Below are 19484 nucleotides of genomic sequence, written 5' to 3' on the forward strand. Positions count from 1 at the left end.
TCTTCAATAAGGAGCAACAAAGGATTGCCAACAGGTCCACAAATCCATAAAGGTGATGCTCAGAACATGTTCATGGAAGCAGCACAGAATTCTAAAGGTCACATGTTCACTGGGGACCCTTGCTATATTTGTAATCATTTGTTTAGTGGGGATCGTCTGTGGCTTTGGACCTACCTAAAAAATCAGTAAACCATTCATGTATGGCGAATGCAAAAGTGTTATTATATACGTCTCCCTTCATCTTCACCTTTAATTGAAGAAACAAAACAAATGGAAACAAAGAATACCTATAATAGAGTTATTTTTGTAAATACCATGTATGATTTATTATTTTGGCAAAGTAAATCTGACAAAAATAATGAAAATATTTCAAAGTAAAAATTAATGAGCTCCTCTTTGGAATATCATCATTTCTACAGGTAGGATTCTTGTTCTTACATAAAGAAGTAGCTTACTTACTTTTTCCTTTCTCCTAAGAGATTTTGGAGGGATCTGCCTGGAGAGGCTCCTGATCCCTGGCTCTGGCCACTGCCGGATAGTAAACTGTCCGTCTCAAAAAGAAAGGTCTCGTGTTCTGGCCTTTGGTTTGGATTTTCTAAGAAATCACTTTCATTCCAGGCTCCAACAGTACCATCCATTGCCTGGTATTTTATCTCAATGGAGACACAGGTCTAGATAAAAAAAAAGAAAGGGAAAAAATTAACACTAAGATTTTTTGTAAAATTGCAATGTTTGCTACATAAAGGGTAGCCATGATGTGCAGATGCTGGCGTTGGACTGGGGTGGGCACAGTAAGAAGTCTTACAACACAGGTAAAAGTCCAAGAGGTTTGTTTGGAATCACTAGCTTTCGGAGCGCTAGTGATTCCAAACAAACTTGTTGGACACACAGGGTAGCCAAAGGTTTACAACTTTCTCTCTCCAGGTCGGCATGTAGCGCAGTGGATAGCACTGGGACTGCGGCGCTGAGGACTAGGGTTCGAATCCCGGCCCTGGGTCACTGTCCTTGTGGAGTTTGCATTTTCTCCCCATGTCTGCGTGGGTTTCACCTCCACAACCCAAAAGATAAGCAGTTAGGTGGATTGGCCAAGCTAAATTGCCCCTTAATTGGAAAAAAAAATAATTGGGTACTCTAAATTTATAAAAAAAACTTTTTCTCTCCAATCATTGATATAGGTTTTAAGGAAAATAAATTTGGGTTGCAAATCTGTATATGGTCTCATATAGACAGACACAAACAACAACAATGATAACTTCTATTGATTATAGATTTTACAGTCCAGAAGGAGGCCATTCAGCCCATCGGGTCTGCACTGGCCCTTGGAAAGAGCACCCACCACCCCACCCCACCCAATCTTTCTGGACACTAAGGGAAATTTAGCATGGCCAATCCACCTAACCTGCACATCTTTGGACTGTGGGAGGAAACCGGAGCACCCAGAGGAAACCCATTCAGACACAGGAGGTCAAACAGTGACCCAAGCCGGGAATCGAACCCGGGACCCTGGAACTGTGAAGCAACTGTGCTAACCATTATGCTACCGTGCTGTCCAGTATATAGCTCCTTTGATCCAATGAAACATCCCAAGGCATCGTAAAACAATTAGTTCAAATGACCAAATGTTTGTCAAAAAGGTGTCTTGAAGGAGAAAAACAAGGTAGAGAGGCAGAGAGGTGCAGGAAGGTTATTACAGAACTTGGGCCAAGACAACTGATGTAATTGCCACTGCGGTACAACTAAAACTGAGGAGGAAGAAGAGACCAGAATTAGAGGAGCACAGAAATCTCAGGCGGTTGTAGGGTTGGAGAAAATTCCAGAGACAGGGAAAGGAGAGGCCATGGAGATATTTGAAAACAAGGATGGGAATTTTTCAAGTTGAGACGTTGCTTGACTGGGAGCCAATGGAGATCAGTGAGGACAGAGGTGACAAGCCACAGGCAGCAAAGCTTTGGATGATCTTAAGTTTGCAGAAGGTATAATATGGGACAACAGCCAGGAATAGTTGAGTCCAATGTAACTAAATCATGAATAAGGATTTCAGCAGCACATGAGATAAGGCAGGGGTAATGGTAGACGATGTTACAGAGGTGAAAATAGATCTCTTCACAATTCTTGTGAAGAGTTATATGAACTGCTGCTGAAACTCTGGCGGCATTTTCCGACCCCCCTGCTGGGTCGGAGAATCGCCGGGGGGCGACGTGAATCCCGCCCTGCCGCTCTGACGCCGGCTGCCGAATTCTCCGGCGCCCATTTTTGGGCAGGGGTGGGAATCGCACCGCGCTGGTCGGGGGCCGTTGGCAGTGACCACCCCCGGCGATTCTCCGGTCCCCGATGTGCCGAGCGGTGGCCCGTTTTTGGCCAGTCCCGCCAGTGTGGATTAGTCCAGGTCTGTACCGGCGGGACCTACCTCTGAGGGCAGCCTGCGGAGTCTTCGCGGGGGTGGGGGAGGGAGATCCGGCACCCGGAGGGGGCACCCACAGCGGCCTGGCCCGTGATCGGGGCCCACCGATCTGCGGGCGGGCCTGTGACATGGGGGCACTCTTTCCCTCCGTGCCAGCCTGTGTAAAACTCCGCCATGGCCGGCGGGGAGAAGAAACCCACTGCGCATGCACAGGAATCCCGCCAGTGCTTCTGGGAACAAGCTGGCGCTTCTGCGCATGCGCCAACTCGCACCGGCCGGCGGAGGTCCTTCGACGCGGCGCCAACCACTCCGGCGCCGGCCTAGCCCCCGAAGGTGCGGAGGAGTCCGCACCTTCCGGGCAGCCTGACGCCAGAGTGGTTCACGCCACTCTTTGCCTGCCGGTACGGCCCGCCCGCCGGATACCGGAGAATCTCGGCCCCTGTTTCTCTCTCCACAGATGCTGCCGGACCTGCTCAGCTTTTCCTGTTTTTATTTTAGATTTCCAGCATCCACAGTATTTTGCTTGTATTTTTGTAATTAAAAATCGTTGTCATGGTCACCATTAGTGAGACAAGCTTTATAGAATAATTTGAGATTTATTAATTGAATTCAAATTAAATTAGCTGCTGTGGTGAGATTTGATACCATGTCCCCCCAAGCATTATCATTTGGCCGCCATCTGCCCTAAGTATGTCAAAGGCTGCAGAAAGGTTGGGAATGATGAGAAGGGAAAGTTTGCCTATGTCACAGTCTCTCAGGATGTCATTTATGATTTTAATAAGATCTGCTCTATTAACCTGTCTTTCTGCCTTCAGAGATTGGTTTTTTTTTTACAAGGGATTAAGTATTTGAAAGGATTTAAATGTATTGAATGAACTTGTATCAAGAAGAGGGTTTCATTTTAATATAGTGAAGTTTGTAACAGATACTTGGACCTTTATTTTATTGTGAAGGGCAGAGTGTGGTGGGTAGAGGACTTGGGTTGGCACTAACTTGTCACAGGGCTTATAAAGGACAACTGGTGGGTAGAGGGGCATAGGTTGGCTTGGAAGGTAGAAGGTGCCACGGGAGGTGGTACGAGGGCATGGTTGATTCAGAAAGTCTGTGGAGGATGAGAGGATGTGAGTGGTGAGGGTTAGAGGGCTGCTTGTGTTTCACTTTTTTCATTTCAGTTAGGATGAAGTCCCAGAGCATAGTGGCAGGCTTTTGAACCAGCCTGTCTCAGCAAGTAACATTCGTGCCACACAAGTGCCAGGCAATGACCATCTCCAATAAAAGAGAAGCAAACCATCACCCTTTGACATTCAAAGCATAACCATCACTGAATCCCCCACTATTGACATTCTGGGGGTTACCATTGACAAGAAACTGAACTAGACTAGCCATATAAATACTGTGGCTAAAAGAGCAGGACAGAGGCTAGTGTAGCCATGCTGGCCACGCAAAATGGACACTGAACCAAACTAAAATGGAAGGCTGCTGGGAAACAGACAGTTCAGCCAGAACAGCAGTCTGCAAAGAGCAGTTTGCATTCTGCAGCAGCAGAAACCAGTTTGGGCTCAGGTGAAAAGACCTTAGCTAGGTGCAAATGGCAAAACGCTTTGCATGCTAATGAGGCCATCAGACTTGAACACCCACACAATAGATACATTTGGTTCTGAATGGACACATTCCAATCAAGACCCAGACATCGAGGCACCAGAAACCTCCAAACAAAAGGACATAAGAAACGCCCCCTCCATCACGGAGACCCCCTCGCATTGGGGAATTAATCCAGTATCGATAAGAAATTGATCCAATAGGTAGAGCCCGCCCGAGAAGAGGGAAGGACAACGGAACCCCTATAAAAGATAGGGACCTCGTGTTGTCCGGTCTGTTACACCCGTGCTCCGGCCCCGACTGACACCTGGTATCCTGACTCCAGCCGTTGAGCACCAGCCGCCGAAACCGTAAGTTCAACGCTCGCTACGCGATCCAAGCCCACTAGACTCCCAAGTACCAGAACGCTTGCTGAAGGCTGCAGACAAAACCAGGACGAAGGCCTCGTTCTCTGACCTTGCCTGTTCCTGTTAGATAAGTATTCTGTTTGCTTATGTTTAGTTGTAGCTTAGTCTCTTAGTGTGTGCATGAGTATTTATTATTAACTGTATAATAAATATTGATCGTTTGAACTTTACTAATCGGTGTATCGTCTTTATTACTTTGAACTTGACCTTGGAATACTTGTGACGTTGCCTATACGGCAACTGGCGACTCCAGAGCTAAATAATTACATAGAACAGAGCCTAGCAGTGTTAAGCACACGTCGAACTCGGAGGCGTGTTAATACACTCCAATAAACGCGTTTTACGCCCATAGTAAAACGTGCAACACTAGGAATCCTGTGGCGAGTAACTCACGTCCTGACTCCCCAAAGCCTGTCCACCATCTACAAGGCAGAAGTCAGGAGTTTGATGGAATCCTCCCCACTTGCCTGCATGAGTGCAGCTCTGATGAGTGCAGCTCCAACAACACTTAAGAAGCTCAATACCATCCAGAACAAAGCAGCCCATTCGATTGGCACTCCAGTTGCAGCAATATGTCCCATCTACAAGATGCACTACAGGAACTCACCAAGGCTCCTTAGGGAGCACCTTCCAAACCCACAACCACACCATCTAGAAGGACAAGGGATTCAGATAGAACAGTACAGCACAGAACAGGCCCTTCGGCCCTCGATGTTGTGCCGAGCAATGATCACCCCACTTAAACCCACGTAACCCGTATACCCGTAACCCAACAATCCCCCCATTAACCTTACACTACGGGCAATTTAGCATGGCCAATCCACCTAACCCGCACATCTTTGGACTGTGGGAGGAAACCGGAGCACCCGGAGGAAACCCACGCACACACTGGGAGGACGTGCAGACTCCACACAGACAGTGACCCAGCCGGGAATCGAACCTGGGACCCTGGAGCTGTGAAGCATTGATGCTAACCACCATGCTACCGTGAGGCCTTAAGATACATTGGAACACCACCACCTGTAAATTCCCCTCCAAATCACTCACCATCCTGACATGGAAATATGTCGCTGTTCCTTCATTGTCCCTGGGTCAAAATCTTGGAACTTCATCCCTAATAGCACTGTGGGTGTACCTACATCACATGAACTGCAGAGGTTCAAGAAGGCAGCTCACCACCACCTTCTGAAGGCAATTATAGATTGTGAATTATAGAACTATAGAATTATAGTTTGCGGATGACACAAAGGTTGGTGGAATTGCAGATAGCGATGAGGACTGTCAGAGGATACAGCAGGAATTAGATCGTTGGAGACTTGGGCGGAGAGATGGCAGATGGAGTTTAATCCGGACAAATGTGAGGTAATGCATTTTGGAAAGTCTAATACAGGTAGGGAATATACAGTGAATGGTAGAACCCTCAAGAGTATTGAAAGTCAGAGAGCTCCAGGTGTACAGGTCCACAGGTCACTGAAAGGTGCAACACAGGCAGAGAAGGTAGTCAAGGAGGCATACAGCATGCTTGCCTTCATTGGCCGGGGCATTGAGTATAAAAATTGGCAAGTCATGTTGCAGTTCTATAGAACCTTAGTTAGGTCACACTTGGAGTATATTGTTCAATTCTGGTTGCATTACTGCCAGAAGGATGTGGAGGCGTTAGAGAGGGTGCAGAAGAGATTTACCAGAATGTTGCCTGGTATGGAGGGCATTAGCTATGAGGAGAGGTTGAATAAACTTGTTTTTTTTCTCTCTGGAACAAAGGAGGTTGAGGGGCGACCTGATAAAGGTCTACTAAATTATGAGGGGCATAGACAGAGTGGATACTCAGAGACCTTTTCCCAGGGTAGAGGGGTCAATTACTAGGGGGCATAAGTTTAAGGTGCGAGGGGCAAGGTTTAGAGGAGATGTACGAGACAAGTTTTTTTTAAACACAGAGGGTAGTGGGTGCCTGGAACTTGCTGCTGGAGGAGGTGGTGGAAGCAGGGACGATAGTGGCGTTAAAGGAGCATCTTGACAAATACATGAATAGGATGGGAATAGAGGGATATGGACCCCGGAAGTGTAGAAGATCTTAGTTTAGACCTGCAGCATGGTTGGCGCAGGCTTGGAGGGCCAAAGGGCCTGTTCCTGTGCTGTACTTTTCTTTGTTCTTTGTTCTTTGTTCTTATAGGCAACATATGGTGATCTAGCCAGGGAAGCCCACATCCCGTAAAAATTATTTTTGAAAAAAATGGCAATCCCTGTGGCTGCTGCCGCACTGTTTCCAGGATCACTGGGTCTGACTCCAGTTAGTGCCCTATGCCAGAACAAAATCCAGCAGTTTGGGACAGTTTCTCCCATGTTGGTTTTGCAGAGCCGAGCAACTTCCCAACTCTGCGTACTTGACTCGGCAGCAAAAAGTCAGCCCTCGGTATTTTTAAAATGTTGACCTGGTATGCTCTGGGCCGCTCCAATGCTCCTCCCCTTTCAGTTGGAAGTCACGTGGGCACGGTTTGCTATATGTATGCACAAACTGGGACTGGCCGCCATGGTAACTGAGAGGGAGAGAGTAGGAAAGCAAAGTTTGAAAAAATATTTAAAAGTGTAGCGTTTGCTGGGGGCTGCCAGGGTCAGGGCAGCAGTAGGAAGCAGCTTGCTGATAGTGCAATGGATTAGGGGTGTCCCCCAGGGGATCAGGGTGGCCTGGCTCAGGCTGCCTTTGCTGCAGTACTTGTTTTCAACGCACCCATTTGGTACAAGTTACAGACCCCTGGCTGCTCACTCTGCTAATTGCTCACTGTGTTGTGCAAATGTTCACAGAGCCTCTGGTCATTTTGGAGCCCACCCAGACCACCCCTCTGGAGATCCAAAGACCCCAGCTGACCCATCGTGGGATATGCATGACCAAGTTCAATCAGTGGCATACCAGCTGCTGGCACTCAGTTCATTCATCTCATCAGCACACAGGTGCATCCACACGGTCATTGATACCCTATGTGCCCAGACAGCAGACTTCTGTACCTGGCACACCATGATGCCTAGACAGAAGCATTTTCCGCCATTGCCAACATGCCCCAGGTCCAGGGGATGAGCGATGGCACGCATGTCCTCCTATGAGCACCGGTTCATTAAGAGGTGCCCATCATTATTTGGAAGGGCTTCCACTCCCTAAATGTGCAATTGGCGTGTGAACAGCAGCTGCACATCATGCACCTCTGCGCCCAAAATCCAGCCAGCGTGCACGACACATACATCCTGGCGCACTCGTCAGTTCCTGGCTCCTTCATGGTGCTCCCTCGGGTGCGGGGCTGGCTCTTGGGCAGCAAGGGTTACCTGCTGAGGTCTTGGCTAATGACGCCCGTCCAATTGCCTCAAATCGGAGAACCGATAGGACGACATCCATGGAGCAACCAGGAACATCATTTGGCATCCTCAAGATGGTCTTCCGACGCCCGGACCGCCCCAGTGGGACACTCCAATATAACCCCAGGAAGATCTCTCACATCGTCCTGGCCTTTTGCATCCTGCACAACTTTGAGCAGCAGAGGGGAGACAAGAGGAGGAGGAAGAATTCCGGCCACGGGGGGGGGGGGGGGGGGGGGGGGGGGGCGTGATTTACGAAGGCCCCGGGCAATTCCTCGACCCTGCGGGGGGTCAGAGAATTGCGCCCAGGAGTGATGCCAGGGGAACAGAGGTGGTGGCCCTGTCATCTTCTTGCGGTACTGCATGCTAGGTGTTGAGCAGCCCGGCCATCTCCACCCAGGCCTCATTGATGACAACGGGTGGTAACCTCCTGCCCACCCTGGGTAAGAGGGTGTCCTGCCTCTCCTCCACCCCATCCAACATTCTCTCAAGCTCCGCACCTGCAAAGCATGGTACTGTTCTTCCTGGGCCACCTTCTTGGCTTGAATGAGAGTGTGTGGGGAGTAAGTGCTTATGGCACAGTAGCACAGTGGTTAGCACTGTTGGTTCACCGCGCTAGAGACCCAGGTTCTAATTCAAGCTTGGGTCATGTCTGTGCAGAGTCTGCACGTTCTCAGCGTGTCTGCGTGGGCCTCCTCTGGGTGGTCCGGTTACCTCCCACTGGTCCCGTGCTCGTTAAGTGAATTGGACATTCGACATTCTCCCTCAATGTACCCAAACAGGTGCCGGAGTGTGGTGACCAGGGGACTTTCAGTAACTTCATTGCAGTGTTAATGTAAGCCTACTTGTGACACTAATAAAGGTTTGGGCAGCACGGTAGCACAAGTGATTAGCACTGTGGCTTCACAGCGCCAAGGTCTCAGGCTCGATTCCCGGCTTGGGTCACTGTCTGTGCGGAGTCTGCACGTTCTCCCCGTGTCTACATGGGTTTCCTCTGGGTGCTCCGGTTTCCTCCCACAGTCCAAAGACGTGCAGGTTAGGTGGATTAGCCATAATAAATTGCCCTTCGTGACCAAAAAGATTAGGAGGGGTTATTGGGTTACGGGGATAGGGGGGCAGTGAGGGTTTAAGTGGGTCAATGGGCCGAATGGCCTCCTTCTGCACTGTATGTTCTAAGTTCTAAATTATTATTATTAAGCAGCTCCAGCTTGTCAATCTCTCCAGCACGAGATCCGCAGAGAATCTGACCTGGCGGAATGAGTACTTCCCGAGATTAAAGTGGGTACAGTGCTGGTCCATTAGCATGTCCTGAATTACTTCAGAAATAGCTCACGACCCCCCCTCCCCCCCCCCCCCCCCCTCCCCCCGGGTCGGAGAATCCTCGCAGAGCGGCACAAATCCTGCCCCTCCATTCCAATGCTGGCTGCCGTATTCTCCGGCGGCGGTTTTCAGGCGCGGGCGGGGATCGCACCACACCATTCGGCAATTTTCCGGGCCCTGATTGGCCGAGCGGTCGTCGGTTTCTGGCCAGTCCCGCCTGCCTGGATTGGACATAGTCCCACATGGAGGGACCTGGCTGGTAGGCCGGCTGATGCGGTCCTCAAGGGGGTGCGGGGGGATCCGGCCCCAGGGGTGCCCCCACGGTGGCCTGGCCCACGATCAGGGCCCACCGATCTGTGGGTGGGCCTGTGCCGTGAGGGCACTCCTTCCTTCCGCGCCGGCCCCTGTCGGGTTCCGCCATTATCGGCGCGGAGAAGACATCCCCCCTGCGCATGCGGCAGAATACGCCGGCCGATCTGCGCATGCGCTAAACCATGGCAGTGGTTCTGCGCATGCGCTAACTTGCGCAGTCCCTTCGGCGCCAGCTGCTGCCGCGCCAACCCCTCTGGCACCGGCCTAGCCCCCCCGAAATGCGGAGAATTCCACAACTTCCGGTTGGCCTAATGTCGGAGAGGTTCGCGCCGTTCTTGGCGCCAGTGTCGGGCCAATTCGCCGATTGTGGTGAATCCCGCCCTTAGTCTCCCAAATAGAGAATGTCGCCCCACATCTTTTAATCTTCTCTAAATAAACATGCAAGCATTTAAAAAAAACTCTTCAAATAGTGGTCAATTTATTACAAGGTAATAAAACTGTCAATCAAACATAGCTATCACTGTCGCACAAGCTGAGTCAACATTGACTGCAGAGTAGCATTATAAATTCCTGAAAGAGCACACTTAAAACTCTAAAATGAAGTTATTATTAGGATGTAGTTCTACTCGGTATGAGTAATGTCTTCTTTTCAAATGCTACACATGCCTAAAGAGATCAGCACAGACTTGTCCAGAGGATTTTATTTGTACTGGAAGAATTAAAGTAATTTGCATATTTTGGTTAATTTTCCAGGACATTTTCATTGTTGTATGGAATTATTCCCATAGATCTGAAGTTGGCACCTTTTGTGGCAGTAAAATAATTAATTATATTTATATGTGAATCCAGTTCAGGCACACAGTTCTGGGGAAAGAACTGAACCGTGCATTCCTGAAGATGACAGACACTGTATAAATAAGGGAATACAAAATAGCATGTGGGAGAAAGGCAGCTAAAAATGTCAATTGAAGTGCTAATCTCTGACCTATTTGCTTTGTGAAATGGTGGATCCCTTAGCTTTCTGAAAGGAGAGGCCACAATTTTCTTACACTGCTTCGAATGATTGCTGTCATGTCGAGTTGCAATAGACTTTCACTTGTGAAAGTAATCAAAGTTATTACAAATAGAATCTTTCCACCTCTGCTGAGTCAACGGAAAGTGGCCACATTGATCTCATTGCAAGTTGTTAATTTTCCTTTTCCAGCAAATGAATTCTAGTTGCCACAAGAAGTGACTATGTCATGTAAAAATCACCCCCAAATAATTTTGTTTATATTTTGATTGACCAACAAAAAATTATTTAAAGCTTTTTTTAATAATGAGGGCAAAGTAATTAATCTCTGCGAGTTGGGGATACAGGGCCACAGTACTGTCGTGCTGAATCTGGCTTAAACTCTCCTTTCAGCATGGCTGCCTAACTGGAGTTGCAGGATCAGTGAATTTACCTCCACGTATAAGGGCTTTGCTGCATTGTTGTTGAGATTCTGGGAGACAGTTTTGTTCTGGACAAGTGTAACACTCTGTACACTGCAAACATAAAACGTGTGCACAATTGTTGGCTATCCCTTGAGTCAAGGAGAACATCTCTCAGTGTCATGAGTTTCTGCTGTGGGTCTTTGCACAAGCCCATTCTCCACCTGCAGCTTTTTTGCCCATGGGCCAGGATACCCCATGAGGCAATGGGATCCGGAGTGCAGAGTTTGCTTCCTTTTCTTTAATTTTCCAGTGCTGCCCTGCCTCATCATTAAGGCAAGATGTCACCATTTTGAACAATTGGTAGCAAGCTTCTCTCAGCCATTAATATCAATGCTGCTGCCCTGGAAAGAGAACTTCAGAGTGTCTTCTTTGTCCTACCATTGAACGCTGTCCATTTAAAAATTGAGAAAGCGGGACATAGCGGGTGAGACTCTTTTCAGCCATCGGGACACAGTCTAGTCATTAAAGTGGATTTTGTAGAAGGTTTGCTCTGATGCTTGTGGAGCTGGCTTCAAGAAGTACATTAATATCTGTTAGAAGGTCCTCCCATTGAAACTGGAGGATATGGTGGGAGCATTGCTGGTGTAGTTTCTCAAGGGCTCCAATATGCACTGATACACAGTCCCGGCTTCACAGCAGCACAGGACTGTGGTGATGATGACCTCTCTGTACACCAAGACTTCTGTTGACCTGAGGAGGTCTTTGTTGCCAATTATTTGCTGCTTTATAGTTTCTAGAAGGCTGAGCTGGTGGCAAGAAATGTTGTTCTGACTAACAGCAATTACTGGTCAAATAGGATGCACCAAAGTCTCCTTTCTTGCTGGGACTCCTGTGCAGGTGGCTGGTGGCTGCTGGAGTGCAAGGTGAGGTGAAGTGCCTTGTGCTTTATCTCTACCCCCTGAAGCCGTTCCTGACTTCCCTCAATGGTGTGGCTGGGTATGGAGACCCAGTAGGGGCAGGAGCCTCTGGGTTCTCAAAACATCAAAAGTTGAAGTGCCAAAGAAATTCACACAAATTTCTTGCCAATTTCTAAACCTTCATTGACCCCACACTTATAAATTCCATGCCAATCTACCTGAAACAGCCATTCTAGCAGATTCCTGCACTGATAATTTATGGACATGAATCCAGTTGCACTGTCATTGGTGACTTGCTGGCACAGAGATACGAGGATAATTGCACCCCCATGTTGATGCCATTCCTTTCCAATATACCAGATGATTGCTCCACAGCAAAAGGATACTGGCTGCTGCAAATGTCCCTTCTCCACTCAACGCGATTTTCTGACTTGAGTATGGAGATCATGCGGGGCGGCATGGTAGCACAGTGGTTAGCACAGCTCCAGGGTCCCAGATTCGATTCCTGGCTTGGGTCACTGTCTGTGCAGAGTCTGCACGTTCTGCCAGTGTCTGCGTGGGTTTCCTCCGGGTGCTCCGGTTTCCTCCCACAGTCCAAAGATGTGCAGGTTAGGTGGATTGGCCATGTTAAATTGCCCTTAGAGTCCAAAAAGGTTAGGTGGGGTTACTGGGTTATGGGGATAAGGTGGAGGTGTGGGTTTAGGTAGGGTGCTCTTTCCAACGGCTGGTGCAGACTCGATGGGCCGAATGGCCACCTTCTGCACTGCAAATTCTATGATTCTATAATTCTATGATTCTATAATTCTATGATTCTATGCTCAGACCATTAGCGAGGGCGAGAATGAGGCACATTTTGAATTATGTCTAATCCTTTCTAGGTGGCACATAAATATTGAGTGTGTTTCATATTAGGTTCAGTCAGTGGTTTACACTGGTGGCGAGACACCAAATCGGTGTTATATGGATTATTGCCCTCAGTGATCTCACTTCCTTAGTCCAGACTAAGTACATGTTCTGAGTAGCTTCTTACCTTTGCACATTCGTCACTGTTGCATTTTGAAATCTAAGCGGGCACTTCAAGGTTTCATCTGATTTGCTGACATGCTGTGTGCAGTCACACCCCTGAGCCTACCTCTAACTGCACTCCAAGGCCAGTTAATGTTAGTCTTATTATATCAATGAATTTTTGAAAACCTTCATGTGAAGCTCAGGATTCCATTGCAACATTATTCTGATCATAACTCAAACATTTATGTTCAAACTGTGGCAGGGATCAGAACTACACACTCAACTGCTACACAGTTATACAGATATATAACTCTACAAGTAAGCATTATAAGCAGTCAGAACACCATTTTGCTTAATGTTTTGTTAGGTCAATGTTCTCCAGCACTCCTTTTTATTTACCTGATGTTAGATTTAATTTGTATAATAATGAGACTGAGTTCAGTACATGAATAATTTAGGGCTAATGTTTTTTTCAAAACATCTCTGGGATTTGTCTCAAGTGTGTGAACGGAGTGTTCCCCCATAGACTGAGACTTCTTCCATTTTCTCATTTTTTTTAATACATCTTTTAAATAATCATAAATAATTTGTGTAAGCCCCTTATGCACCCAGTGGAAGGATAAAAATTGTGAACATTTGAAATACAAGGAGGCAATAATTGAGCAGAAGGAGCTTAAATCAATGAACATTGATGGGTGAACCTTGAAATGGGGTAAAAATTTACATTGAGGGGGAAGGCTGCCCGGGGTGATTAGGCGGGCCCGGAAACACGGGAAGTGCTGGGGCCCATAACTCCTCTCCCTGACCCTGGATAATCATTCACCTAAGGATTCTACCACAGGGTAATGGGGAATTATCCTGGAGAGTATTAGCTGCCACTGTGCATTGTCTGGAGTTATTGAAATACCCTTTGCAGCATTGACAGTTGGCATCGTCATCCTGTAGAAGAGAAGCACCATTTTGTGAATGGATTATGCACATTTAACTTTAGTCTGCTGATGGTTTCAAAAAATCGTTGCATGTCATGATGGTCAGCATATTGAACACAGAAAATAGGTGTTAATTATCAAAGATGGAAAAAGATTCATTCATCAAATCCCTTCGTAAGTTCTGTCCTTCCTCGGATTTCAAAACTATACTCTACTTCCTTCACCCTTTTCTATCTCCTTCAGAGGTTTAAAACCCAGACGTGGAAACACTACTTTCTGATTTGCCTTGCCTTCTCATACACTGTTTTCAACTTTGCAGGTGATCCAAGACCTTGAACATTCAACCTAGTTTTTCAAAAATAAAATACATTTAAAAGTAAAAGGCATCATCACAGGTGAAATGTTCCATCAACAGTAATCATTCTTTTTGACTACAGCTAGCTTCCTTTTTGATGCAAAACTTGAAAGAAAAAGCTGGAGAGAAAATGAAATTGTTACTCTGCCTGGGGTATAGAACAAAAGCAGGGAATTCGGAAATGCCACAGATTAACAAGATCACAGCCTTTAGCTCCTGTAGTCTTTGTCTGGGGCCAATAGGGATATATTCAACTACCTTTGAGAAGGAATGGGAAGGGAGAAAGTATCCATAGCCAATCCCCCTCCTCCATTGCAGTCACCATCTCCAACCCAGGTTCATTTGAGCAGGAAGATGCCCTGTTGCTTGGACATAAATGAGGTGACCACCCATTGACCACATTTACTCCGGTGGGTTCCGTAATGGAGGTCATCGGTGGTTGTGATTCCGGCACATTCGCTGGGAAAATGACTTAAACAATTTCAAGGATTAAATATTAAGACCGTACAAAGAGAACAAAAAACAAAGAAAAATTACAGCACAGGTACAGGCCCTTCGGCCCTCCAAGCCTGTGCCGATCCAGATCCTCTATCTAAAACTGTCGCCTATTTTCTAAGGATCTGTATCCCTCTGCTCCCTGCCCATTCATGTATTTGTCCAGATACATCTTAAATGACGCTATCGTGCCCACCTCTACCACCTCTACCGACAATGCGTTCCAGGCACCCACCACCCTCTGTGTAAAGAACTTTCCACCACATATCTCTCTTAAACTTTCTCCCTCTCACCTTGAACTCATGACCACTTGTAATTGAGTACCCAACTCTGGGAAAAAGCTTGTTGCTATCCACCCTGTCCATACCTCTCATGATTTTGTAGCCCTCAATGAGGTCCCTCCTCAACCTCCGTCTTTCTCATGAAAATAATCCTAATCTACTCAACCTCTCTTCATAGCTAGCACCCTCCATACCAGGCAACATCTTGGTGTACCTCCTCTGCACCTTCTCCAAAGCATCCACATCCTTATGGTAATTTGGCGACCAGAACTGTACGCAGTATTCCAAATGTGGCCGAACCAAATTCTTATACAACTGTAACATGACCTGCCAACTCTTGTACTCAATACCCCGTCCAATGAAGGCAAGCATGCTGTATGCCTTCTTGACCACTCTATCGACCTGCGTTGCCACCTTCAGGGTACAATGGACCTGAACACCCAGATCTCTCTGTACATCAATTTTCCCCAGTGCTTTTCCATTTACCGTATAGTTCGCTCTTGAATTGGATCTTCCAAAATGCATAACATTGCATTTGCCCGGATTGAACTCCATCTGCCATTTCTCCGCCCAACTCTCCAATCTATCTATATTCTGCTGTATTCTCTGATAGTCCCCTTCACTATCTGCTACTCCACCAATCTTAGTGTCATCTGCAAACTTGCTAATCAGACCACCTATACCTTCTTCCAGATCATTTGTGTATATCACAAACAACAGTGGTCCCAGCACGGATCCCTGTTGAACACCATTGGTCACAGTTCTCCATTTTGAGAAACTCCCTTCCACTATACTCTCTGTCTCCTGTTTCCCAGCCAGTTCTTTATCCATCTAGCTAGTACACCCTGGACCCCATGAGACTTCACTTTCTCCATCAGCCTACCATGGGGAACCTTATCAAATGCCTTACTGGTCCGTGTATGACATCTACAGCCCCTCCCTCATCAATCAACTTTGTCACTTCCTCAAAGAATTCTATTAAGTTGGTAAGACATGACCTACCCTGCACAAAACCATGTTGCCTATCACTGGTACGCCCATTTTCTTCCAAATTGGAATAGATCCTATCCCTCAGTATCTTCTCCAGCAGCTTCCCTACCACTGATGTCAGGCTCACCGGTCTATAATTGTCTGATATTTCCCTGCTACCCTTCTTAAACAAGGGGACAACATTAGCAATTCTCCAGTTGTCTGGTACCTCATCCGTGTTCAAGGATGCTGCAAAGATATCTGTTAAGGCCCCAGCTATTTCCTCTCTCACTTCTCCCAGTAACCTGGTATAGATCCCATCCACCCTGGGGACTTGTCCACCTTAATGCCTTTTAGAATACCCAACACATCCTCCCTCCTTATGCCGACTTGACCTAGAGTAATCAAACATCTATCCCTAACCTCAACATCTGTCATGTCCCTCTCCTCGGTGAATACCGATGCAAAGTACTCGTTGAGAATCTCACCCATTTTCTCTGACTCCACGCATAACTTTCCTCCTTTGTCCTTGAGTGGGCCAACCCTTTCTCTAGTTACCCTCTTGCTCCTTATATATGAATAAAAGGCTTTGGGATTTTCCTTAACCCTGTTTGCTAAAGACATTTCATGATCCCTTTTAGCACTCTCGATTCCTCGTTTCAGATTGGTCCTACATTCCCGATATTCTTCAAAGCTTCATCTGTCTTCAATCGCCGAGACTTTATGAATGCTACCTTTTTCCTCTTAGCTCGTCTCACAATTCCACCCGTCATCCATGGTTCCCTAATCTTGTCATTTCTATCCCTCATTTTCACAGGGACATGTCTGTCCTGCACTCTAATCAACCTATCTTTAAAAGCCTCTCACATATCAAATGTGGATTTACTTTCAAACAGCTTCTCCCAATCCACATTCCCCAGCTCCTGCCGAATTTTGGTATAGTTGGCCTTCCCCCAATTTAGCACTCTTCCTTTAAGACCACTCTCGTCTTTGTCCATGAGTATTCTAAAGCTTACGGAATTGTGATCACTATTCCCAAAGTAATCCCCGACTGAAACTTCAACCACCTGGCCGGGCTCATTCCTCAACACCAGGTCCAGTATGGCCCCTTCCCGAGTTGGACTATTTACATACTGCTCTAGAAAATCCTCCTGGATGCTCCTTACAAATTCTGCTCCATCTAGACCTCTGACATTAAGTATATCCCAGTCAATACTGGGAAAATTAAAATCTCCACGCACCAAGGGGATTGCTCCTACATCTTTCCATAATCTGTTTACATATTTGTACCTCTATCTCACGCTCGCTGTTGGGAGGTCTGTAGTACAGTCCCAACATTGTTACCGCACCCCTCCTATTTTTGAGCTCTGCCCATATCGCCTCACTGCTCGAGTCCTCCATAGTGCCCTCCTTCAGCACAACTTTGATATCCTCTCTGACCAGTAATGCAATCCTCCACCCCGTTTACCTCCCTTTCTATCCCGCCTGAAGCATCAATATCCTGGGATACTTAGTTGCCAATCATGCCCTTCCCTCAACCAAGTCTCAATAATAGCAATAACATCATATTCCCAGGTACTAATCCAAGCCCTAAGTTCATCTGCCTTACCTACTATACTTTTGCATTAAAACAAATGCACCTTAAACCACCAGTCCCTTTGCGCTGATCATCTGCTCCCTGCCTACTCTTCCCCTTAGTCACGCTGACTTCATGATCTAGTTACTTACAGGCTTTAGTTACTACCTCCTTACTGTCCACTAACCTCCTAATTTGGTTCCCATCCCCCGGCCACATTAGTTTAAACCCTCCCCAACAGCGTTAGCAAAAGCACCCCTAAGGACATTGGTTCCAGTCCGACCCAGGTGTAGACCGTCCAATTTGTAGTAGTCTCACCTCCCCCAGAACCGGTCCCAATGTCCCAAAAATCTGAACCCCCTCCCTCCTGCACCATCTCTCAAGCCACACATTCATCCTGCCTATTCTTTAATTTCTACTCTGACTACCATGTGGCATTGGTAGCAATCCTGAGATTATTACCTCTGAGGTCAGACTTTTTAACTTGGCTCCTAACTCCCTGAATTCTGCTTGTAGGACCTCATCCTGTTTTTTACCTATATCATTGGTGCCTATATGCACCACGACAACTGACTGTTCACCCTCCGCCTTCAGCATGTTCTGCAGCCAATCTGAGACATCCCTGACCCGTGCACCTGGGAGGCAACATATCATTCGGGAGTCTCGTTCTCGACCACAGAACCACCTATCTTCTCCCCTTACAATTGAATCCCCTATGACCATAACCCTCCCACTCTTTTTCCCGCCCTTCTGTATAGCAGAGCCAGCCATGGTGCCATGAACCGGGCTACTGCTGCCTTCCCCTGGTGAGCCATCTCCTCCAACAATATCCAAAACGGCATACCTGTTTTGGAGGGAGATGACCGCAGGGGACACCTGCACTGCCTTCCTGCTTTTTCTCTGCCCTTTGGTCACCCATTCCCTTTCTCCCTCAGCAATCCTAATCTGTGGTGTGACCAATTCACTAAACGTGCTATCCATGGCCTCCTCCACATCGCGGATGTCCCAAAGTGAGTCCATCCGCAGCTCCAGAGCCGTCAGGCGGTCTAACTGGAGCTGCAGCTGGACACACTTCCTGCATGTGAAGGAGCTAGGGACATCATCCACGTCCCTGAGCTCCCACATTGAGCAAGAGGAGCATAACATGGGTAACAGCGTAATTACAGATGTTTCTTTTGAAACCCAGGATGTAAGTTGTGCTGCCAGACCTGCTGAAATTTTCCAGCATTTTCTCTTTCGTTGTCACTGACGAATTGAGTATGAAATCTAGACACAGTTATTTTAAACGTCAATGTGGCAGGCAATTTACACAAGTCCCACAAATAAACATATAATCCCTACAGTGCAGAAGAAGGTCATTCGGCCAATCGAGTCTGTACTGATCCTCTGTAAGAGCATCCTACCCAAGCTCACTCCCCTGCTCTATCCCAGTCGCCCCACTGAATCTGAGCTCATTGATTGGGGAGGGAGGGTGATTGGTTGCTCCTCTCAAGGTCCAGAATATATTCAGCCAATAATTGTTTTAAGCAGCAGACCCTTCATGGGCCACTCAATCGACTCTCAGTAGCTGGTGCAAGTGAGAAGCCATGGATTTTTAAAGCTTTGCCAGTTTGTACCTGAAAATGTCGTTAGGGCCCTCCCATGCCCATGTACATATTCAAGCATTTTTGTGGTGATTTCAGATTTGGGTGTGCTTATTTGTCACTCATTGAACGTTTATAACGACTCATTTATAGAAAAAACTGTGCAAAATGTGAAAAAAGTCTCTAGAAATGAGCAATTGTGCCTTTTGCCCAGTCTGTGTCAGAATTGCCTCACTCTTTTGTTCAAACAATTAACTAGAAGTGTGCTTATCACACTTTCAGTAATATACAACAGCAGTAAGGTGATGAGAACTTCTCGAGCTCAAATTTAGCACGTAATTGAAAGCATCACTGGCTGCGGAGTTCTGGTGACATTGATTGTTTTTATATCTTTTAGGTTAGGAACAATCAGCTTTGAATGAAGTGAATTAGTTTGCTTTCCTGAGGCATATACAGACTTGAGTCACATACAAATTCGATGATAAATCTTTGTGTTGATCCAGTAAATGTAACTTTGGACTGGTAAAAATCTTAAGGAGGTGGAATTTGTCTTGGGTCAGAGCACAAAATGGGC

General features: G+C 46.9%; 1 protein-coding gene across 13 annotated transcripts in view; it reads right to left on the reverse strand.

Annotated features, from left to right (window-relative positions):
• The window catches only part of otofa (otoferlin a), a 500940-nt gene that overhangs the window by 263246 nt on the left and 218210 nt on the right, over positions 1-19484 (reverse strand). For all 13 annotated transcript variants that reach the window (XM_038800135.1, XM_038800124.1, XM_038800129.1 and 10 more), the window contains exon 5: positions 460-671. In XM_038800135.1, the coding sequence (XP_038656063.1) occupies positions 460-671 (212 nt within the window). The remainder of the gene's footprint in view (positions 1-459; positions 672-19484) is intronic.

Source organism: Scyliorhinus canicula, chromosome 6 (genome assembly GCF_902713615.1).
Source record: "Scyliorhinus canicula chromosome 6, sScyCan1.1, whole genome shotgun sequence".
In the NCBI taxonomy this organism is placed as follows: domain Eukaryota; kingdom Metazoa; phylum Chordata; class Chondrichthyes; order Carcharhiniformes; family Scyliorhinidae; genus Scyliorhinus; species Scyliorhinus canicula.